General features: G+C 39.9%; 1 protein-coding gene across 2 annotated transcripts in view; it reads left to right on the forward strand.

The window, feature by feature from the left end:
- The first annotated feature begins 1,814 nt into the window (after positions 1-1,814).
- The window catches only part of TPH1 (tryptophan hydroxylase 1), a 44,861-nt gene continuing 22,086 nt past the window's right edge, over positions 1,815-24,589 (forward strand). The window contains exons 1-2 of one of the 2 annotated variants that reach the window (XM_086677847.1): positions 1,815-14,361; positions 21,492-21,628. In XM_086677847.1, coding sequence (XP_086533973.1) covers positions 21,512-21,628 — 117 coding nt within the window. In that variant the 5' untranslated portion in view covers positions 1,815-14,361; positions 21,492-21,511. Of the gene's footprint in view, positions 14,362-20,976; positions 21,369-21,491; positions 21,629-24,589 lie in introns of those variants that run through there. The other variant, XM_025928219.2, reaches the window with a different exon arrangement.

Here is a 24,589-nt window from a genome sequence, read left to right on the forward strand (position 1 = left end):
ACCCAGGAGTGTTGTTTCCTGGACTTTTCAATGGGATGAGTAGGAACACAGCCTGAAGAGGAAAGAATGGAGCAGCTCACTACGCAGGAGTGTTTTGAAGTGGCTCTGAACTTGCTAAGTGGGCGTGTGAGGTGATTTATCCATATCTACAAAGTACAAAGGCTACTCCTGGGTTGTTTGAGGCTTCTTTTACCTGGCCATGTTTTGTTGTGAGTCCTGTTAGCCCCTTAAGTGTATCGAACACCTACTTAGCAGGTCATTTCCAGGTTATTTACACATCTAATTGTGAGTGGCTTTGTTACCCTCCAAGGAAAATATTACATAATACATACGCCAGAGTACCCAGTGATGACTAAAGGCAGATTAATTGCCTGGTTGCTTCTCTTTGTAAGGAAAGAGTAGGGCTTTCTAAAATTAATTTCTGTCACAATGGAGCCTGTAAAGTCTTCTAATATCTGACCCTTAAGAAAAGGTGCCTTCCACTAACCTCTCCCAGTGTAGAGTCCTGGGGTATTAATACCATGTAAGTAGGATTTCCCCAAAGATGAAAGGATGTGTCCATTTGGAACTCCAGGAGTGGCATTCCTTTTTTTCTCCATATGGTGTTTTATTCTTGACTTTTCCAGATGGTCACATTTAGATTCTTACAGAATCTTCCTGATTATTGTAAAACCTTGGCCACACTCCCATGAGCTCAGTTAGAAATACAAAGGAGAAAGAGGCTAATCGCATTTGCTTATTTTCCCTGCTGTAAACTCAGTGATACCATTTCATAAAAGCTTCATTAATTAGACAAACATTCCTGGCTTTGCTTTTTGCAGCCCCAACAAATGCTGTTTGACTTGTAGGAGAAATGACTGGTTGCACTGAATGAGAAGGGTGATAATGCCTCTGAGCAGTGCAAAGCAAACATTAAGACAGCAGACACTGGGGAAACCAAGTGCACCTGAGCAGCAGGGCTCATTTCTCCAAGCACCATTGTTTCCTCATACTGTAAGACAGCCTCCTTCCTCCTTGAAAATATGAATAACCAGCACTTCCTAATGATTTAGAATGCTCCATATTTCCATCATTAGTGGCATTTTCTCATAGTTTGCTTTATTAGTGTGAGCAGGAATGCTGTATTGCACACCTCCAAGGGGCGGCATTCACATGGTTTTGTATGAAAGTCATGCCTTCCGGACCTAGAATGTCATTGGCTCTTTTGGGTGGTATTGGGTGCTTCATAATTATCTCTTAATAACAGACGAGGAGGCTTCTGTATGACTTAAAACCCAAAGTCCAAGAAGGCTAAAAACCTGAGGAAAGTAAAAAGTCCTTTGGGTTCCATAGTCCATTTATTGAAATTTTGTGGTATGCTGAGGTGAAATATTCCCTGGGATAAGTGAGGCCTTGGATTTTGGTCCCCCTCTGTCTGAATTTGGGTAAGCTATAATATATACCAAATGGAAGGCTTTGTTGTGGCCAATACTAATTGGGCTATTGTGCTCAATGTATTTGAAATGACCACAAGCCAACATTTCTTGGAGTAATATGGTGAAACAAAGTTGTTCAAATAAAAAATAGGGTTTCCAATTGTAATTTTTTTTTTTAATTTTTTTTTTTCAACATTTATTTATTTTTGGGACAGAGAGAGACAGAGCATGAACGGGGGAGGGGCAGAGAGAGAGGGAGACACAGAATCGGAAACAGGCTCCAGGCTCTGAGCCATCAGCCCAGAGCCTGACGCGGGGCTCGAACTCACAGACCGCGAGATCGTGACCTGGCTGAAGTCGGACGCTTAACCGACTGCGCCACCCAGGCGCCCCTGTAATTTTTAAAAGTGTAATTGAGAATTGAAGTAGATATGGAATGAAGCTTGCATAAATCTGTGTGTAAACAGACTTGTACCAAGCAGCTCTTCCTGTAAAGCCATTCGGGTGTTATCATAGATGAGTGTTGACTGAAGGTATCATGTGAAGATTACTGTGCTTTTTGGAGGAAGATTTAATAGATTTGGATCTTGAGGACTCAACTGATTATGTCCTGGCCTGATCTCTCTCCTTCATCCCTTTGCCTCATCAGATTACTTTCCATTTGAGCATGGGTGGAATCCCATATGGCCTGTAACATCTGAGGTGTTGTAGAAACAGCCTCTGATTCATACTCAGATACACACATGAGGCTTTGACCTTTCTGATTAAGGATTACAGACAACATTTTGTTTTATCATCATGTTTCCCATTTCTCTCACATCCACTTGCTCATTTTTGTATTCATTCTTTCTCAACAAATATATATTGAATAATTATTTATTGAGCACCTCTGTAACAGGTGCTGTGCTGGATCCTGGGCTATAGGGATGAAAAGCACCGTCCTTGCTTTCAAGGAGTTTATGGTAAAAAAAACAAGGAAACAAATAATTGTAATCCATAGAGGAATAAGCTCAGGAGGCATTCCTGCTGCTATTGTAGCTTCTGGAGGATGGTTGCAGTTTGTTTCAGAGATTCCCCTTTAATTAAATGGCACAATCTGAACTAAACACATATTCATTCATGGGAATTGAAACCTAGTTTCCTCTTAGAGGTGGTAGCATGGCAAATAAAACAGCACAGCTGAGCAAGAGAACAGCTAGTTTCAGGTTCTTATGCCATTTACAAGCTGTGTAACTTTGGAAACAGTAGCAAAGAACCGTTCTGAGTCTCTGTTACTCTAAGGACAAGTAAACAATATAGGGGTGCCTGGTGGCTCAGTCCCTTAAGCATTCGACTTCGGCTCGGGTCATGATCTCATGGTTTGTGAGTTTGAGCCCTGCATTGGGCTCTGTTTGGACAGTGTGGAGCCTGCTTGGGATTCTCTCTCTCTTCCTCTAACTGCCTCCCCTACTTGTGCTCTCTAAATAAATAAATAAATAAATAAATAAATAAATAAATAAATAAATAAATACACAAAAAAAGTAAACAATATAAATAAACGTACTTTGTGAAATGGAAAACACTATATAAATTTAAGAATTTTTTAAGGAGAAAAAAGCAGTTTGCCACATGCAGGCACAAACTAAAGACTAATAAGCACAACTTTTACTTTGGGCCTAATTTTTTTTTTTTTTTTTTTTTACCTGAAAAGACATTCTTTTTCTGTCTGAAAGGATCTTTTAATCATACATATAAACCACACTGTGATAGGCAAACCAGGTCTTCCTTTTGCCTAAGTCTCCAGTCACATGGGAATTAGGAAGTATGCATTTTAGACCCTCAGTTTGTGTATAATACAGTATTAAAATCCCCATAGATGAGCCTTAGAATAACTGCAGAGAATGATTTTCCCTAAAGGGGTGCATACTGTATAGCTGGGCTGCACTTCAGTCTTACTGCACACACACAAACAGTTCTCCATACATTCTGTACAGTATACACCCACATTTAATATATTATTTAATAACTCAGCACTAAAAATTCAACATGCCTGTTGCCATCTTAGAAGTATAACATCTTGGTACTACAACTTTTAAAAGATAAATGCTAGTTATCTAGTTACATGAATGCTAGTGTGACTTTTCAAACTTTGATGAGGTATTTGTATAAGGATTTGGAGTTAAAACATGTAATAAAATAAGTGTTCTTGCCTGTGGTGATAGTATTCTGTATTGAAGAGCCACAAGGAAAGGGAAAAGGAAGGAAACTTGCAATTACCTAGTGCTTCTTATATGCTAGGACCTGATCTAGGGAATTTACATACATAATTTTACGTGTGTATGTGTGTGTGTGTTTAATGAAAGCACCTGGCTAAATCACATATAAGAATAATGAGAATTAAGATGTATATAGGGCTAAACGTTTTATATCAGTTTTCATGTGCACTGCTTTAAAATAGGACAGGGGGGAAATAGGAGTTGCCAACATGTGGGTCAACAGTTGTATCTAGAAACATCATTGTAGAAAAACTGCATTAGCACAGCATTAAAACTATACATTTCAACTTTGTTCTCTCTCCTGAACTGCCATGCATGTAGCATAGTTGCTGGGATGAAAATAAAATGATGTTACAGGCTAATCTCAACTGCTTGCCAAACACCTCCCCAGAATGATCCACATACAATTCAAAATCAAAATACAGCATGTTCATACTGAATTCATCTTCCTCTTAAAAACTTTTGCTCTTGTTTTCACCTCTTAATTAATAGATTCCTATCCAATGAGGTGCTTAATTTAAAATTTAGAACCATCTTTTAAAATCTTTCTCCCTAGGGGCACCTGGGTGGCTCCGTCGGTTAAGCGTCCGACTTCGGCTCAGGTCATGATCTCACATCTGTGAGTTCAAGCTCAGACGCTGTGCTGACAGCTCAGAGCCTGGAGCCTGCTTCAGATTCTGTGTCTCCCTCTCTCTCTGCCCCTACCCCACTCACGCTCTGTCTCTCAAAAAATGAACAAATGTTAAAACAAATTTTTTTTAAATCTTTCTCCCTACCCAAATCTCCAATAAAATATACTGGGCAGATTTTATACTGTATAACGCCTGGACATCTTTTGCTTTCCTGCAGTCCTTCCTTAAGGTGTCATTACGTTTCTTCAGGGTTATCAGGATGGCCCAACTTGACAAGCAACTTTCCTCTCCACCACAGTTTATCCTTCATTTGCTAATTTGCCCAAATCTCAGACTGACTACAGCCTTTCTTTGGTTTACAGCCTACTGTTTGCAGAGAGAAATTTGTCCAGTCGACCAATGATTTTGAGTCCAGCACATCTCTTATTTACCACTCCAGCTACAGGCATAATCTTATTAATACAAGAGCCTCATGAGGGAGATAATAATATTTCTATTTTCTGGATGAAGAAAGGTTCAGAATGGTTAAGAAATTTGATCACACAGTAAATAGAGTAGTTGGAATTTGAATTGAAATTTCACTGTAAAACCCACTTTCTTACCTAAAAATGCTTCATTTCCTATACCTATATTGCACAAACACTGAACTGTGATCACACAAAATGCTGTATTAGTTTTACTTGTTATTTTCCCGGAAGAGACACATGAAAGGACAAAGGCAGCAAGTTTCCAGATTTGGAACACTTTTGGTCACAGGAGTATTCTGAAGGTATGATACCCATGCAGTCTTCCAGAAAATTGTTTTTTCAAGGATTTACCTCAAGAAAATAGAAAGTTCATGGCATAGAAGAAACAGTAACTTATGGGTCAGAACCCTTTTGTTTGATTAAAAAAAAGGGGGGATCAACCTTCAGGTGTGGCTGGTTCCAGATACTCAAACAATGTCTTAAGTCCTGCTTTATTTTTCAGTGTGCTCTTCTCCTTGTTGTTATCACTCAGTAAGTCTTCACTGGATGACCTCCATTAGCTACAGGCTTTTATCATTCAAGTGTAAAGATAAAAGAATCTGTCTTCTTCTAAATTATAAACAAGTTCTTGGGCCTGATTCTCATTGGTCCAAACTGGGTCATATGACCATCACGGACCCCCCCACCCCCACCCCCACCCCATTAATCTGGCTAAAGGCTGGCAATCCTCTGATAGGCCAGTGTAGAGCCATGAGACTACCCTGGGGCTAGGTGGGCAGGATAGAATCAGGTTCACCAAAACCAAGTGGACTGCGAGTGGGAGTCAGGAGGAGTCTCCAGAAGAAACAGCTTCTGTTAACAGAGGAAGAGGGAATAGATGTAAAATATAAGGAACAGCACTATCCTCTATAAGCAATGAACCAATAAGCCAGGAAAATTGTAGTTAGGATCAAATAATCACTGATAATGTGGCATTTGATGCAATTATTAGATGTTAATGTACTAACAATTTGCAAACGAAATTCCAGATGATTTCAACACAGAGTTGAGGCTCAGTAAAGATTTGTTGAATGAATGCATGAGACATTTGGAAGTTTGGGATAGAGTGGGCAGGGGAAAAGAGAAGCAAGGGCCTTCTAAATTCCTTGTTAAGGAGAGAGTTGTAGATACTGATTAATCTTGGTGCTGACAGGATTATGTACATTGAAGTGTGTTTATTAAGCATTTAGGGATAATCACTATTAAAATAGGAAAAACATGTGGAATTTCTAAACCACTAGATTACAAAAGGGAGGGGAAGCAAAGAAAATTTGGTCAATCCAGCAAAAATCTGGTTGGAAAAGAAATAGTGCATTTTAAAACTAAAGATACCCATGATATAAATGTGTTAAATTCTTGTTATTAAAAGGTAAAGATTTTTCTGTTGAGACAAAATCAAGTTTTATGTTGTTTAAATTTTTTTTTTAAGTTTATTTATTTTTGACACACAGAGAGAGGGAGCATGAGCTAGGGAGGGGCAGAGAGAGAGGGAGGGGCAGAGAGAGAGGGAGACACAGAATCCGAAGCAGGCTCCAGGCTCTGAGCTGTCAGCACAGAGCCTGATGTGGGGCTTGAACTCACGCACCATGAGACCATGACCTGGGTCAAAGTCGGACGCTTAACGGACTGAGCCGCCCAGGTGCCCCAAGTTTTATGTTGTTTAAAGGAGACAAATGTGACAACACACAATAAAGGGATGGATAAAGAGAAACTAGGTAAGTGATAAAATAGAAGGCAGGAATCGAAAAACAGAATTCAAGGCAAAAAATTTAAAGGGACTTTTGGTCTAACTTATAAGTGATACAACTAATATGATAGCATGCCTGTCTCAAAGGCTTGTATGAGGATTACAATCCTTTGAGAAAGGCTTGCTACCTAATCTTCATTTTACAGATAGAAAAGCCAAGGCATGGAAGAGTTAAGTAACTTGCCTGAGGCCACCGAGCTAAGTAAATGGCAGAACTGCATTTGGCCTCAACAGTGCGTGCTCTTAATTCCTATGCTGTAAATGCACACATGTATAGATCTTTGTATCCTACAGTGGAAAAAAAAAATATTTGGGCTCTTCATATTTCGTTCCCATCTTCCTGGATTTCTAGGGAGATGGTAGCTATCTTGCACTAAGGAGGGGCATTGTGATTAGTTGTAGTCAATGAAAGAAAAGCCATAGCATTTAAGAGCTGGCATGCCACCTCACAGCTCTTTTCTCTCTGGTGACAGCCACAGATTGAGACAGTAGAGGCACAAGGTGGAAGTTACCAGAATCCCTGAGTAAGCACCCACCCAGAGAAGCACATGGAGAGAAGCTGCCCTGCAGGGTCTTCCAGTGCATGTTGGATTTAGAGTGAGAGAGAAATGAACCTCTATTGTGTCAGCATAAAAAAAGGATAACTTGTTATTGCAGTTAGCCTGATTATTACATACCCCCAAATGAAGAATTCACATTCTTTTCAAATTTAATGGAATATCCATAACGTTTGATAATGTGATGAGGCACGAAGAATATCCTTATAAATTTCCCTAAGTAGAAATAAGATAGGCACATTCTCTGACTCCAGTGTAGTAAATAAAAACATTTTTTAAGGGAGAAACCAAAAGAACACAACCACATGGAAACCTTTAAATAGTGGATAACTTTCTAGGAAAATAGTCAATACTAAAATACTCAAAAAGAGACAGAAAACCTTGAAAGGTTAATAATATTCACACTGGAAAGATAGTAAAAGAACTACCCTTGTTTCTATCTCAAGGCAACAGAAAATGGTGGGAAATTTCTGAATTCTACAGAGATAACAAAATGCTGTTTACAAAACTCGGTAAGAACAGTCACACACACAAAAGAACTATAGGCCAGTTTTTCTATTAATATGGATGCAAAAATTCTAGACAGAATGCCAGCAAATAAAATTTAGCACCATATTAAAAGATATATAAAAATAGACATTTTAAATAGACATGAAAAAAAGATATATAAAAATAGACATCATGACCAAAGTGAGTTTATCTCACAGGTACAGATGGTTTACGTTAGGAAATCTTTTTTATTTTTTCTTATTTTTTACATTTATTTATTCTTGAGAGACAGAGACAGAGCACAAGTGGGGGAGGGGGAGAGAGAGAGGGAGACACAGAATCCAAAGCAGGTTCCAAGCCCTGAGCTGTCAGCACCAAGCTCACAAATGCAGGGCTCGAACTCACAAACCATGAGATCATGACCTGAGCCGAGGTCAGATGCTTAGCCGACTGAGCCACCCAGGCGCCCCAGGAAATTTTTTAATGTAATTCACTATATTAATGCATTAAAAAAAGAAGAGCTGTGTGATCATTTCAGTAAGTGCCAACAATTCATTTGATAAAATTTAACATCTATTTCTGAGAAAAACCCCTTTATAGTCTGAAATAAGAAAACTTCATTAATATGATACCTATAGCAAATATTCTTAATTAAAACATTAGAAACATTCCCATTAAAACCTGGAACAAGGGGTGCCTGGGTGGCTCAGTTGGTTGAGCGTCCGACTTTGGCTCAGGTCATGATCTCGCGGTTTGTGGGTTCGAGCCGTGTTGGGCTCTGTGCAGACAGCTCGGAGCCAGCAGCCTGCTTTGGATTCTGTGTCTCCCTCTCTCTCTCTGCCCTCCCCTGCTCATGCTCCATCTCTCTCAAAAACAAACATTAAAAAAAAAAACAAAACCTGGAACAAAACAGGATATTATTATATTAAACATTGTTCTGACAGCCCTACCTAATACATTGGATGAAAAACAAATAGGTATAAGGTATAAATATTAAAAAGAAAGGATTAAACAATGCTATTATTTTTACAGTTTATTTTGTTTTTCATTAATCTTTTTCTTGTCAAATAAAACACAGAAACAGAAAACTGCGTGAAACCAATGTGCATCTTATTGAAAAAGCAAATACTGTGGTATCCATCACCTAGCTCAAGAAATAGAGAACTTTGTCAGTCAACCAGAAGCCCATCTATATGCCTGCTCTCAGTCGTAACTCCTGCCTTCCCCCAAAACAAACCACCCTGGTGACTTTTATGATGATCATTTATTTGAAAAGTGCTGTTATTTTTTTTTCATGTGCCTTTTCAGAGGATATGACTGTGTACCTATGAAGTCAAGAGACTCAGCTGACTGACCTATTAGAACTAATGAGATCACTAGGATGGACTTTGCTCCTACAGTTATTCTCTGACTTTCTAAATCATCCATTTCTTCTGCCCTACTGGATCATTCGTTCTTTAGTATTTCCTATCTTAACAACAACAACAAAAATCCTTCCCTTTACCCCATATCCCCCTCTAGCCGCTACCACATTTTTCTGCTCGTCTACAACAAAACTCCTCTGAAAGAGTTGACTCTGTGACCTAATATCACCTCTGCTCATGTAATCTGGATTCCCTCTGTCCCACACCACCAATTCCCAATTGTCCCACAATTGCTCTTATTGGTAATCCCAGACTTCCCTGTTGCTGAATCCAGTGGTTACATTTCTGTCCTTGAGTTGAAGTAGCATTAAATGCAATTGACGATTCTTTCCCTCTTCTTAAAACACTTTCTCCTCTTGGCTTCTGGACACCACCTTCCCCTGAGTTTTCTCCCTCCCTGGTGTCCATTCCTTCAGCCTCCTTTTCCTCCTCTTTCTGGCCTCTGAACATTGGCATGCCCCAGGGCCCAGTCCTGGGCCTCTTTCTTGTCTCTTGACACATTTTCTCCCTAGAAGTTTCATCCAGCCCTGTGATTTTATATACTATCTTTATATATGATCATTATACCAGTGACTTATAAATTTGTATCTCTGCCTGTGATCTCTTTCTGAATTTTGGACTCCCACTGCTTGATGCCTACCTGACATTTTCATTTGGAAAAAAGGAGGCATATCAGACCTAACAAGTTCAAAACAGGACTTCATTTTCTACCCCTTACCAAACCTGCTCCAAATGCCAAGCAAAGAGCTTATAAATCATCCTTGAAACTCAGGTTCCCTTACCAGGTCCACCACCCCTGTCATCAGCTGATCCTATGGACTCCACCTCTGAAGTTGGTGGGTATTTCATTCTCTTTGTCTCTACTTTACCCATACCCACCATCATATATCTCAGCTGGACCCCTTCAGTAGCCTTTCAGCCAGTTTCCCTGCTTCCACGCTTAACTCCTTACACCACACCCACAACGAATCTCCCCTTGTCCACCTTAGAACTGGAAGGAGGGAGAAGGGGGTGACATGGGGGCCCCTTTAAACTCCAGCGTAAAAGATTGATTTGACTTTATAAAAACAAAAACAGTTGCAAAGTATAAGACATCTGTAATGAAGTTAAAGGCGAATGAAAGGCTTAGGGGATAATGATGCATATATAATAGTTACTATCCATAATATTTAGAAAGCTCCTCCCTATCAAGAAAAATATAGCCTGATTAAAGAATGAGCAGTGACAGGAAATTCACATGTGAACAAATGTCTGAAAAGATGCTCAGCTCTGCTAATAATTAGGAAAGAGCTAATTAAAAATTAGATACTTGTCTTTGCTACTCAGATTATCAAAATTGAGATTAATTGAATCCACTGTTGGTTGGGATGAGGATGTTGTTTTATATTCTTGGGAGTAGGAATGTAAGCTGATATAATCTTTTTGGAAGGCAATTTGGCAGTATTGCACATCTGGGAATGAGTTCTACAGAAATGCTAGATTGAATGCATATATGGGCACATATTTGCAAATAGGTTCTATCATTCAGTTGTCATTAATTGAACAAATATATTGAGAAACCCCTATGTGCCAGGCACTGGGATAGCCATTGGAGACTTAACAAAAAGACAAAAGCAAAAAATAGAAAATTTTTTCCTTGTGGGAGATATAAGTAAATAGAATCACACAAATAACTGATAGCTGTTGTTACAAGTGCTCTGAAGTAAAAGGGCAGATGAGAGCCTAGTTTAGACTGGGGGATAGTTTACTTCAGGGAAGGAATTGATCCTTATGTGAAAACTTAAATAAGGGATGAGAAAATATAATCAGGTGAAGAGTCAGGGTTGGAGTGTGAGGGTAGAGATCTTCAGGGTAAGGATGTGGGAAGGTCCTGAAATGGGAAGGAGCTTTGCAGAGAGGACTAGAATGCAATAGTAGAAGGAATGTGGTGAAGAAAGGGAGAGTGAAAGGGCAACAAGCCAGAGAGGTGCATACGGGCCAGATTGGAGGCCTTTGCAGATGATGAAAGACTTTAAACTTCATCATATGAATAATGGGGATCCTTACATGGTTATGATCAGTGTAGTGACATAATTGTGTTTGCATTTGTAAAGTGTGGCAAAAATTATCGTGTAGACTCGACAATAGTTTTTGGCATATTTAAAAAATGAGAATGGAGCGGGGCAGTTGGGTGGCTCAGTCAGCTGAGCAGCTGGCTTCAGCTCAGGTCATGATCTCACAGTTCATGGGTTTGAGCCCCACGTTAGTCTCTGTGCTGACAGCTCAGAGCCTGGAGTCTGCTAAAGATCCTGTGTCTCCCTCTCTCTCTGCCCCTCCTGTGTTCACGCTCTTTCTCTCTCAAAAATAAACATTAAGAAAAAATAAAATAAAAATGAGAATAGAGGAAGAGAAAGGAAAGCCAGTGAGGAGACAATTGCAGTATTTCAGAGACAAGATGGTGGATTGGACTGGCAGAGTGGCAGAGGAGATGGGGAGGAATGCATGAGTTCAAGTCTGTATTAGAGATAGAAGAGACCAAATTTCTTCATTTGTGAAATGAAGGAGATGAGAAAGAAGAATATGCAGGAAGGACAGAGACTTGAGGGGGGGCAGGGAAATCATTTACCTTTTCTATTGAGGTGAAGTTCACATAACGTAAAATTAACCGTTTTAAACTGAACAGTTCAGGGCACCTGGGTGGCTCAGTTGGTTGAGCGTCTGACTTCAGCTCAGGTCATGATCTCACGGCTCATGAATTCGAGCCCCATGTAGGGCTCTGTGCTGACAGCTCGGAACCTGGAGCCTGCTTCAGATGCTGTGTCTCCTCTCTCTCTGCCCCTCTCCCTGCTCATACTCTGTCTGTCTCTCTCTCTCTCAAAATAAGTAAACATTAAATTAAAAAATTTTTTTAATTAAAAAAAGAACTGAACAATTCAGTGGCATTTAATAAATTGACAATTTTGTGTAACCACTAACTCTGTCTACTTCCAAAATATTTGGAATCAGATCATTCCAAAATAAAACCCTATACCCATTAAATACTTACTCCTTAGCTCCTCCTCCCCACCCTTGGCAGCCACCACACTGTATCTGTTTCTCTGGATTTACCTATTCTGGATATTTCCTATAAATCGAATCATACAATATGTGGCATTTTGTGTCTAGCTTCTTTCAGGTAGTGTAACATTTTCCAGGTTCATCCAGGTTGTAGCATGTATGAGTACGTCGCTGTGTTTTGTTTTTTTTTTTAATCACTGAATAGTATTTCATTGTATGTATATACCACAGTTTGTTTATCCATTTATCCACTGATGGGCATTTGGATGGACATTTGTTTCTACCTTTCGGCTATTGTGATGAATGCTGCTGTGAACATTTGTGTATAAGGATTTGTCTAAGAATCTGTTTTCAGTTCTTTTGGGTGTATACCTTGGTGTAGAATTACCAGGTCATATGTTAATTCTTTGTTTAACTTTTTGAGTAACCACCAACTGTTTTCTGCAATGGCTGAGTCATTTTATACTCCCACCAGCAGTGTGCAATGGTTCAGATCTCTCCACATCCTCACCAACACTTGTTACTTTCCCAGGGTCTCTTTAGGATATGTTAAGATGCCAGTGTGTTACAGAAGTGGAGATATAAAATAAGCTATTGGACATAGAAGATCTGGAGTTCAGAAGGAAGATTTGGGCTTTGAATATATATTTTGAAATTGTTGGCTTACCAAGGGCACTTAAAGACACAAGAGAAGATGACATTGGCAAGGAAAAGTGTATAGACTGTGAGGAGAAGAGGGCCTTAGATCTTTGCTCAGAAGAACCATGGGAGGGAAGAGGAGAAGGAGCTGGCAAAGATCAAGGGGGGGCCAATCCAAACATACCACCAAGTCAGCTTAGCAAATGAGAAGTGGAGTTGGGATGTGTCCTGTCTCAGATAGGTTCTTCTGAAGATCCAGGAAGTGCAATGAGGTGTTTCTTCATTACCATCCATGGCACCAGTACTTTCTATATCTCAAAAGGCACATCTCAGGATCAGAAAACTCCCTGCTATAGATTTCCACAGAAATAGAATAGTACAAACATAAGGAGAAAGACCCTTTCCCATCTTCTAATTTTGGTACAGATATGTCCACATCCTAATCTTTGGAACCTGTGAATATGTTATTTTACATGGCAAAAGCGACTTTGCAGATGTGATTAAATTAAGGATTTTGAGATGGAAAGATTATCCTGGATTATCTGAGTAGCCACAAAGTAATCAGAAAGGTCCTTACAAGTGATAGGCAGGCCAGTCAGAGATTTAAAGATGCCACATTGCTTGCTTTGAAGATAGATGAAGGATTAAGACAAGGGAACTTTTTTGAGGTGATGGAAATATTGTATATTTTGATTGGTAGTCGCACAACTGTATATGCTTGTCAGAACTCACAGAACTGTACATCTCAAAAGGGTGAATTTTACTGTGTGTAAATTATACAGCAATAAACTTGACTTGACATGATCTCAGTTTGCAGGACAGAGTCCTTCCGGCTCCGTGCTCTTAGCAGAGCCTGCTTGGGACTCTGTCCTCTCCCTCTCTCTCTGTCCCTCCCCTGCACGCGCTGTCTCTCTCTCTCTCTGAATAAATAAACTTAAAAAAATAAACTTGACTTTAAAAAAATTGAAGAAAAATGTCCTACAACTATAGTCCTCAGTCCCTAGACTGAGCACTCAACCAGTAAATAACTTCGTCCAAATTTTTGGTTTCTGTGCCATGTTGTTCACATATTTGTTTCTACTAATATAGCATGCTCATCTGCCTGAAGCTTTAAATTTTAATTGGAAGAGTAATAAGCATTTCCCTTCTAAAAAGTTCAACAATTGCTCTGCCTCAAGGAATAAGGGAAAGCACCAAAAGAATGGTGACGAAATAACCTAGAAGCACAGAGGCACGTGGGAGGTGGGGGAATCCCTGCTTTGGTGCCAATCTGGAGAAGCAGGCAAGCCTATAGGAAGGAGGTCATTATGTTGAAAATAGACGTCATCTTGGTTTGGAGGGAACTTCCAACTCCGGATTGTTTACTGTTAGACTTATGTAGTTAAGGATGGCCTGGCATTAGCTTAATTAAAACACCAGTCCGTTGTACCTAAAGGCTAAGGCGCGCGAATCTCTGCACAGGCTGGCAGGGACGGTCCCCACCGAGCAGGGGTCAGCTCTCGGCCAACTCTCTCCAGCCCGGCAGGCGAACGGCCTTCTCATTGGCCACTGTCCGGCTGCCTCGGGCGTTCATTGGCCCGCTCCGAATCCCGTTTACTATAAGAGGCGGGCAGCCCTGGTCCGCCGGCAGCACCAGCTTATCGCCGGCGGCAGCACCACAGGTGAGTGGGGTGGCTCCTACTGGCGGGGATCTGGTACCACCGTCGCGGATCTGGGGACGCTGGGCCGGCACGGGGCGGAGGCAGGGTCACTCCCCCAGGAGGTAACTACTCGTGGGAATCTGGATCTGGGGAGTCGGAGTTGTACCCCTGTGATGACTTTTCTCCTTTCCTTCTACCCTCTTTGGGGAGAAAAGACACAATTTTTGAGGGCCTGCTGTGTGCCAAGAACAGGCTCTTTACACATCATCTTATTTCACCTTCACAACAAATCTTGTGAGGTGGGTATTTCTTGCATTTTACATTTCTCAGCAAGTTCACAGTTGAACTGAAGTCTGTATGTATGACTCCTTTATGTTAGCAAAAACAAATGCATTCTTCTTCCTTTCCTTCTCAAATAGCAACATCTCTTTCTTCCTTCTTTCATTAAAGGAACCATCCCTTAGGGGCGCCTGGGTGACTTAGTGGGTTAAGCATCTGGCTCTTGCTTTCGGCTCAGGGCATGATCTCATGGTTGGTGGGTTTGGGCCCCAATTTGGGCTCTGTGTGGACAAGCACGGAGCCTGCTTGGGATTCTCTCTCTCTCTCTCTCTCTCTCTCTCTCTCTCCCTCTCCCTCTCCCTCTCCCTCTCTCCCTCTCCCTCTCCCTCTCCCTCTCTCTCTCTCTCTCTCTCTCTCTCTCTCTCTCTCTCTCTCTCCCCCTCCCTCCTTGTGCTCTCTCTCAATAATAAACACACATTAAAAACAAAAAAGGGAACCATCCCTTAGACATTTCCAAAGGAAAGAGTATTTCAGCTGCAAAGCCTCTCAGCCTCACATCCATCTTTATCACCGGCACCCTAACACAGTACTAAGAGCTTTGGTACAAAGTTACAACTGACAAACAGTGCTAGTGGTTCAGATTCAACAGGTAAGCTTAACCTTGCCTCTGACCGTTTGGTTTCAGTGGTTTAAAATTAATTCCCAACTGATGTTCTAGTCTAGTTGGCTTGAGGGGTGGGGTGGGAAACTAGAGTTAAACTTTCTGGTCCAGTAAAAGTTTGTGCCTGTCAATTATTAAAGAAGAATGGAATTCATTTATTTGCTTTAAAAGGAGATGCGAGCACAGCTTAAAGTAACTACAAGTGTTTCCGTGAAGCCATAATCTGTGGTTTATGAATTTCAGTGCTGAAGTTCACTTGTATACATGTTGTTATCATATTAGCTTATCTTCAAATAAGGATGTGGCTTCTATTTCCATTTTCTTTGCCAGTGCCTGTATTCCCTAGAAAAATGCTTTTCATGGACACTGTTTTCTTTTGTATTTCATTTCTACTTTCATTTTTATTCCCTTCCCCCAGTCAGAAAAGAAAATCAAGATTCTCTGGAAGATTCTCTCCCTCCATACCAGTCCTTCCCACACCATTTAATTCTGTCTTCAAACAGCATCTGTGCTTCCAAATATTTTAATTTGATAGTTCTTTATGATTATTAGATCAGATAAATTTAAATTATACTTGTTACTGATTAAACTGAGGGGAGAAAAGAGTTAGTCAATGTAAACACTTTGACCTCTACTCTTTAAAGAGACTGTTGATCTTCTGACCTCCTTCTTGGGATGTCCTCCATTATTTCCAATGGGAATATATGTATATTATGTATATACATAATATGTGTATGTATATACATAATATGTGTATATCCTCCACACCAGTGCATCTTCAGTCAAGCCAGGAAATGCAGCAGGAGAATGACTCCCTGCCTTTTACAGGAAAAGGGAAAATACCAGTTGGCATTGGCTCATTAGAGTGTTACTTTAAAAATAAAATCTATACTTGTCTTGATGAGATACGGGTTTAAACAAGTGTGACCTCTTGGACACTCGATAGCTTTTATCTTACCAGTCTGTGCTGTGGTTTTTCCTTCTGAAGGAGTAGGAAGGTATAGGCATGTTGAAGGGGGGGGGGGGAGGGGAGGAGGGAAAAAAAAGTGACAAGAGAAAATTTTGAGGTTCTGAAAAGGCTTTGGGGGTAATTGAATAAAGGAAAAAAGAACTTATGCTTCATAAGCTCAACCAGGCAAAATTATGGCCAACTTTCAGTGGAGATCAAACCCCTGTGCTCTGTAAGCTTATTTGGGGGGATCTGGTGGTGGGTGGAGGGTGGCAATAGGGCAGTGAGTGAGAATTGTTTTCTTCTAGTTTCTTAGCAAAAGTTCCTTTTGAGAAACTTCATTCTTTTTTTTTTATTTATTTTATTTTTTTTTCAACGTTTTTTATTTATTTTTGGGACAGAGAGAGACAGAGCATGAATGGGGGAGGGGCAGAGAGAGGGGGAGACACAGAATCGGAAACAGGCTCCAGGCTCTGAGCCATCAGCCCAGAGCCTGACGCGGGGCTCGAACTCAAGAACCGCGAGATCGTGACCTGGCTGAAGTCGGACGCTTAACCGACTGCGCCACCCAGGCGCCCCAAGAAACTTCATTCTTATATTGACTTAAACAAGAGGGATAGGAATGTTTCAAAATCTCAACATAAAATGCCTTGTACATGATAAATATTCAACTAATGTATCCTTCACCCTTCTCTGCCCCAACCCACTAAAGAGATATTGGTAGCAAAACTAGATCCATTCCAGAGCCAGGGAAAAAAGAGAGAATTATGAATACCAAAAAGATGGAGTGAGATCAACCATGAGTGTTAGTGCCTTTTTACAGTGGTTCCCTGAGGAACTTAAGGATTGGTTTTGAAATGTGAAAGGAAATCTTTATATAGTTTTATATGAAGAGTTGTATTCTAATCTCTAAGAGATCATTGAAGGGTGAACTGTCAGGCTATCTGAAATTCTGTCAGTTTTCCCACTGACTGGCAAAAATCACCTTTCTTTGCTGTTCTCTGATCCTTGCTCCCAGTTGTTAAATTTGCTTTCATTATGAACATGGTGGTGGTCTAGGAAGTAGCTTATATTTGCGGAATCCTCTTCCTTAAGCATGTCTTGGTGACAATATCAAGGAAAATGGGGACTTAGTAAACAGAGGCTGACCGGAGTCTTCATCTGTTTGTTTGCAAAAGAATTGCTAAATTCTTCACTTGTGATTTGGAACAGTATATTTTAGGAGTTTCATAATAAAAGAACTAATGAAACTGAAAATCACCTCAAGACAAAAGAATACTTAAATTTTATGTTGCAAAACAACCTTTACCCTTTTGTAAAATGCTTAATGCCCAGAGCAAGAAAAATTCTTAGCTAAGGTAGTTTAGAATGTCAATTTTATTACATTTAACATTTTATCTTTTTTGGAAGATGGGGAAATTTGGGATGCACTTCCCATTGGTAGAGCTAATATTTATTGAGTACTTGGTGTAGGTTAACAACTGTTCTAACAGTTTTATACATTATATATATATTTACTCCTCCTTATAACCATGAGATTGATATCAATTATCCTCCCTCCAATTTTGTAAATAAGGAAACTGATGCACATAGAAATAAGGAAATGCACTTGTCTAGATAAATTTGTAGATGAATTTATTGCTAGCAATTTGCTATCTGGTTTTATTTCTGTCTTATTGTTTGTATCTGCATATGATAGGACAAAATCACCCATGCTCTGGGTGGAACAAAAAGAATGACAGTTAGATAAGAATGTTTCCAAAGATTTTCACATCTCTAAAAGCAGTGTGAGAATGCATCCCTGAATTTTTAGCCCAGAGCCACCAGTTCAGACTTTCCTGTGTATACTTAAAGTTCACCAAAGAGTCAGTTTCTTTGAAGCCGTAAGTCTCTCTTAGGATCTCTTGTTTCTCATCCATCAGTCCTTTCTGATCAGACTTATGGATGGGCCAGAAGCCATCTCCAATTATCTTTAGGACATTGGTCATGGCGTGGGGGAAATGAGGGGGTGATGTGCTCCTCAGATATCATAGCTGGATCTCAGGGTACCATTCTCTTCTGCTTATTTGTACTTATTGGGAGGTCTGCCTCTCCTTCCCCCACCCCTCATACATAAGTCTGTGAATTCTTTGGAGGCAATTTGTCTTATTTTTTAATCTTTACTTCCTTAACACTGACTATGATAACTTCATACACTTGAATGCACCTAAGTTGAAATTTCATTTACCATTAGTAAACAGTTGAGCTACAGAACAATCCAGATTATTATTAAATTTAACCGGAGTGTTTGGTTTTAAAGTATTTGACATAGAGATTGTTTTAGTTATAGAGAATAAATTGACACAATTAAAAACATTTAGGGGTGGCAGGGTGACTCAGTCGGTTGAGCGACTGTCTTCAGCTCAGGTTATGATCTCACCATTCATGGGTTAGAGCCCTGCATCGGGCTCTGTGCTGACAGCTCAGAGCCTGGAGCCTGCTTCAGATTCTGTGTCTCCCTCTCTCTCTGCCCCTCTCCTGCTCACACTCTGTCTCTCTGTCTCTCAAAAATAAATAAACATTAAAAATTTTTAAAAAAATATTTAAGCAGTTTTGATTTAATTTTTTTTTTAATTTTTTTTTTTCAAACGTTTATTTTTGGGACAGAGAGAGACAGAGCATGAACGGGGGAGGGGCAGAGAGAGAGGGAGACACAGAATCGGAAACAGGCTCCAGGCTCTGAGCCATCAGCCCAGATCCCGACGCGGGGCTCGAACTCACGGACCGCGAGATCGTGACCTGGCTGAAGTCGGACGCTTAACCGACTGCGCCACCCAGGCGCCCCAGCAGTTTTGATTTTAAATCCAATGAATAAATAAGTATTTGTTAAATGTTGAATTATATATCTCAGTCTTTTCTTGGTGCCCTAAGTAGCCTAGTTTCTTTCTTCTGTGGGGAAAACATCAGGATGCCAAGTCACATTTTGTGTTTTAAAATGGGTGAGAGAGTACCGGGTTTTTGAGTTCCAGTGAACTGTTTGGTAATTTTGCTGTATTAGAAAGGTTAAGAGGCGCCTGGTTGGCTCAGTCGGTTAACCATCCAACTTCAGCTCAGGTCATGATCTCACCGTCTCATGGCTTGTGGGTTCTAGCCCCATGTCAGGCTCTGTGCTGACAGCTCAGAGCCTGGAGCCTGCTTCGGATTCTGTGTCTCCCTCCCTCTCTGCCCCTCCCCTGTTTGCACTCTGTCTCTCTCTCTCAAAAATAAATAAACATTAAAAAATAATTTAAAAAAAGGTTAAATAACATGCCTAAGGTCATATACTGATAAATATCAGACCAATGAATAGATATGTCTGACTTCACCTTCCAAATATTTCTGTACACTATTTAGCAATGTAAATAGGTGCTCGAGAAGATGCCAAGGTAGATCTCTAGTTCATCTTCTGAGAAGACAGCTCTCAACTAGATGCCAGGAATTTTATACTACCTTCTATGTTTCTGAACATAACCAAATACTCACTGAAACCGAGCTACAACTGCATCTGTGACCATTGCTATAAACAGGAGGTATATGTTGTGGCAATCTTGAACTCTGAGGGGAATGGACTTGGGGAGATCAGGGAAGGCTTCCATGAGTTAATGAAGTTTGAGCTGTGGGGAATTTGACACAGTCTATGTGACTTCAAGCCACAGCATCATTCTATACCTGTTCTGGGTGGTACTGCTTCAGACTTGGATCCATGAATGTGAGCAGCTAAAAGGCAGTGGAATTGGTCACATCCATCTAAGTTGTTAAAAGTTAATTCCACTAGAACTGCAACACAAAACTGGGCAATTAGGAAGAATTAATAAGAAAACTAATAAGAATAAATACTCCATATACTGTTTCCATTTATTAATCCAGATCTTATTTTTCAGGTGAAAGTTATTATACTCCACTTTCATGCCCACAATATCTTTACCTCCCCAACACACATACACCGAGTTGGATTTATAATCACATAGCTCTTGTAGGCTAACAGGCTAAATGGCCTTTCAGGGCCCACAGCCTGGGGGATTCCAAGTCGGAGAAGAAAGAAGATACTTAATGTGGAACCAGAATTCTCTTGGCTAGCTGTTATTCTTGTAGCCCCCATGTATCCAGAGCTGCCCAGGCTCTTGAATTTATGGAAAAAAATAGAAGGCCTTGTCCTTGTTCTAAGGGGCTTGCTGCCCTGTTAAAAGACAAGACGATGGGAATGCAAGCTGGTGCAGCCACTCTGGAAAACAGTATGGAGGTTCCTCAAAAAACTGAAAATAGAACTACCCCACGACCCAGCAATTGCACTACTAGGCATTTATCCAGGGGATTCAGGTGTGCTGTTTTGAAGGGACACATGCACCCCAATGTTTATAGCAGCACTATCAACAATAGTCAAAAGTATGGAAAGAGCCGAAATGTCCATCGATGGATGGGTAAAGAAGTTGTGGTATATATATATAATGGAGTATTACTCGGCAATCAAGAAGAATGAAATCTTGCCATTTGCAACTACATGGATGGAACTAGAGGGTATTATGCTAAGTGAAATTAGAGAAAGACAAAAATCATATGACTTCACTCATATGAGGACTTTAAGAGACAAAACAGATGAACACAAGAGAAGGGAAGCAAAAATAATATAAAAACAGGGAGGGGAATGAAACATAAGAGACTGTTAAATATGGAGAACAAACAGGGTTACTGGACGGGTTGTGGGAGGGGGATGGGCTAAATGGGTAAGGGGCACTAAGGCATCTACTCCTGAAATCATTGTTGCACTATATGCTAATTTGGATGTAAAATAAAGAAAATTAAAAAAAAAAAAAAAGACAAGACATGTGCGAATAAAACTTGAATTTAAGACCCAGTATAAATAAATAAAGTGCTGAAATTGTTGTGGGAGAGGAGGTAGGCTTTAACAGAGAAAGAGTGGCCAGTTCAGGCACAGTAGGAAGACTGTAAGAAGCCAGTAGGCATGAATCATGCCCTGAAAGGATTGAGTTAGAAAAAAAGAAAAGGAAACTACTAACATGCATTGTATGCCTATTATATTCCAGGCACTGTTAGGCAATGTTTTATCTTATGTTGGTCTCATTACAGTCTTGCAAAGCATATCTACAAATCCATGTTTCACAGGTGAGGAAACTAAAACTTGGTTAATGTTATCAAGTATTGTCTTTGGTTTCAAATATTGTCAAATACAGCCTCTCTTGCACAACTTCTTTTTTAGACCTCCCTATTTTCATACTTTGTTTTTAGAGAAGTACACCAAACTCATCATGATTGAAGACAATAAGGAAAATAAAGACCATTCCCTAGAAAGAGGAAGGGCGACTCTCATTTTTTCCTTGAAGAATGAAGTTGGTGGACTAATAAAAGCACTGAAAATCTTCCAGGTAAGCACTCTCCATATTTTTATACTTTTGCATAAAATCCTTCTAAAAGGAGTCTCCAGAATTACATTTAAAGTGTAAATTATTGTAAATTCTTCTTAAGCACTTAAATTTCTAAAATACTGCTCAATTCTCATTTATGGAAGAGAAGATACAAATAACTAATAAAGGAGCCGGGAGGAAAGAGTCACTTCACGGATTTCAGAGAAGCAAATTTTAATTTTATTTTAATTAAATAAAATATTAAAATTTAATATTTAATGACATATTCATAATATATTTAATGATATTTTTAAGATAGCAAAATAACAAAGATTCTACAGTTACACTGTTCCCTACTGTCAAAGCTTTAATGCATTCGGGACTTAAATACACCTTTGGTATGAGGGTAACTTAGTATAATGCTTAGGGAAACAATAGGCGGAACAATAGGTAATGCCTTAAAATGTTCTTGTATTTTGAGGCACCTGGGTAACTAACTGTCCGACTCTTGATTTGGGCTCAGGTCATGATCTCACGGTCTTGAGATCAAGCCCCATGGGGTTGGGCTCGGCACTGGATATGGAGCCTGCTTGGGATTCTCTGTCTCCTTCTGCCCCTTCCTCACTTGCTTGTATTCTCTCCCTCCCTCTCTCTCTCTCAAAAAAAAAAAAAAAAAAAAGTTCACATATTTTGATCCAGTAATTTCACTTCGATAAACCCATCCTAAGGAAATAGGGGTCAGGCAGAACATGAATATTTACTGAGTACTTACTGTGTGCCAAGTGCCCTGCTAGAATCTAAGGATGTAGACCTGAACAGAGTAGACACAGTACCTCCCCTCACAGTGTATATAATCTAGGGCGAAAGACAGAAAATAAACAAATAATGATAGTAAATAAATAGTTACATGTGTATAAAGTGACCTAAAAGAAATACCAGATAGTACTATGATAGCATTGAACTGGGGGACCTAACCTGGTTTATGGGCTTAGGGACACAAAGACTTATTTATAAGAACTAAAATTATAAACAAAGTACTTGTCCAAGGGGAGGGAGCAGGTTAAATTATGCTAATAGAACTTCACTGGCATTAAACTCTTACGCTCTGGAGGCAGACCACCTGAGTTCAAATCCTTGCTCTGTCACTTATTGGCTGGGTGACCATGGAAAAATCAATTGGTCTCTCTGTGCTTCAGTCTTTGCATCTATAAAGTGAGAACCCTGCCTCCCTCATAGGGTCATCGTGAGAAATAACAGAGTTAACATATGTAAAGAGCAGATGTTAGCTCTTTTAAAAATCAAGTTTATATCATATGACATGCTATTTTATAGCCATGTGAAAATAATACTTCAAAGAATTAAACATTTTACATAGAGACCAGTAGTCTAGAAGAGTTTGCAATGAAAAGCATGTTTTTCTACTCAATACACCAACCATATCCTAGTCCCATTCCCTAGAGGCAACCACTTTCAACTATTTCTGGTGTTTAATTCCTTTGACGCCGAATTTATGATATCTAAATATTGTTTTGATCCCTCTCTTGGAGTTATCAACTTTACATGATATTCATTTATTCTCTCTTGTGAATGATACCGATAACCATCACTTCTTCCTCTTCCTTCTCCCTAAATTTGATAATTACATGATTATTTTAACTTCTTTATTGATTACCTTTGAGTTTTTAAATAACATACCTTTATTTCTTCTTCTACCCACTGTCTTTTTTATTTTATTTTTAATCAAAGAATGTGTGTGCATGGTTTAAAAAGTGAACCCACACCATAAAGCTTATAAAGAAAATAGTAGTCTTCTGCTTCATGTCTTCTCATTTTTAAGGTAAATTTAATTTATTTTGTTAACCTTAGGGCAGAGGGTTGACTTAATCATATATCTTAGATCACCTGTAAACGATCATCATCGACTTATACAGCCTCCTCCTGTTTTTTTTTTAATTTTTAAAAATTTACATCCAAATTAGTTAGCATATAGTGCTAGCCTCCTCCTATTTTTTATTTTTTATTTTATTTTATTTTTAACGTTTATTTATTTTTGAGACAGAGAGAGACAGAGCATGAACAGGGGAGGGGCAGAGAGAGAGGGAGACACAGAATCTGAAACAGGCTCCAGGCTCTGAGCAGTCAGCACAGAGCCCGACGCAGGGCTCGAACTCACGGACTGCGAGATCATGACCTGAACCGAAGTCAGACGCTCAACTGACCGAGCCACCCAGGCGCCCCTCCTCCTATTTAAAAAAAAAAATTTTTTTTAACGTTTATTTATTTTGGGGAGCTAGAGAGAGCGGGGGAGGGGCAGAGAGAGAGGCAGACACAGGAGCTAGAGAGAGCAGGGAAGGGGCAGAGAGAGAGGCAGACACAGAATCCAAAGCAGGTTCCAGGCTCTGAGCCTGTCAGCACAGAGCCTGACGCCGGACTCGAACCCACAAAGTGTGGGATCATGACCTGGGCGGAAGTCATTCAACCGACTGAGCCACACAGGAGCCCCACCCTCCTCCTGTTTTATTTTATTGTTCCATTCGATCTCCATTTCTCCCGCCTGATACACAACTACTCTGATATGTTTGATCTGTACACTGAGTTATTTTCATGTGCACTTTACAATATGTGGAGTTTTTTGTGCGTGTCTTAGTAATTTACGTAATTGTAACTGTATGATACACTTTTTCTTTCAGTCAGCACTACCCATGTATCCATTTCCTTTGTTCTTCTAACTGTGGCATCATTTCCAGGGTGCACTCATTCTACTCATCTTCAGCCTACAGGAGGCAACTATTTGAAGCTCTTTTGACTGTCTTTTCTAGTGCTTACTTCTATGGGTTTTTTGCTTGTTTTGTTTCTTGTTTTTTGAAAGGTTTTATTTTTAGGCAATCTCTATACCCAAGATGGGGCTCAAACTTACAACCCTGAGATAAAGAGTCGCATGCTTTACCGACAGAGCGGCCAGGCACCCCTACTTCCATGTTC

Source organism: Puma concolor, chromosome D1, assembly GCF_028749965.1.
Source record: "Puma concolor isolate L17-30 chromosome D1, mPumCon1.1.hap2, whole genome shotgun sequence".
Lineage (NCBI taxonomy): Eukaryota > Metazoa > Chordata > Mammalia > Carnivora > Felidae > Puma > Puma concolor.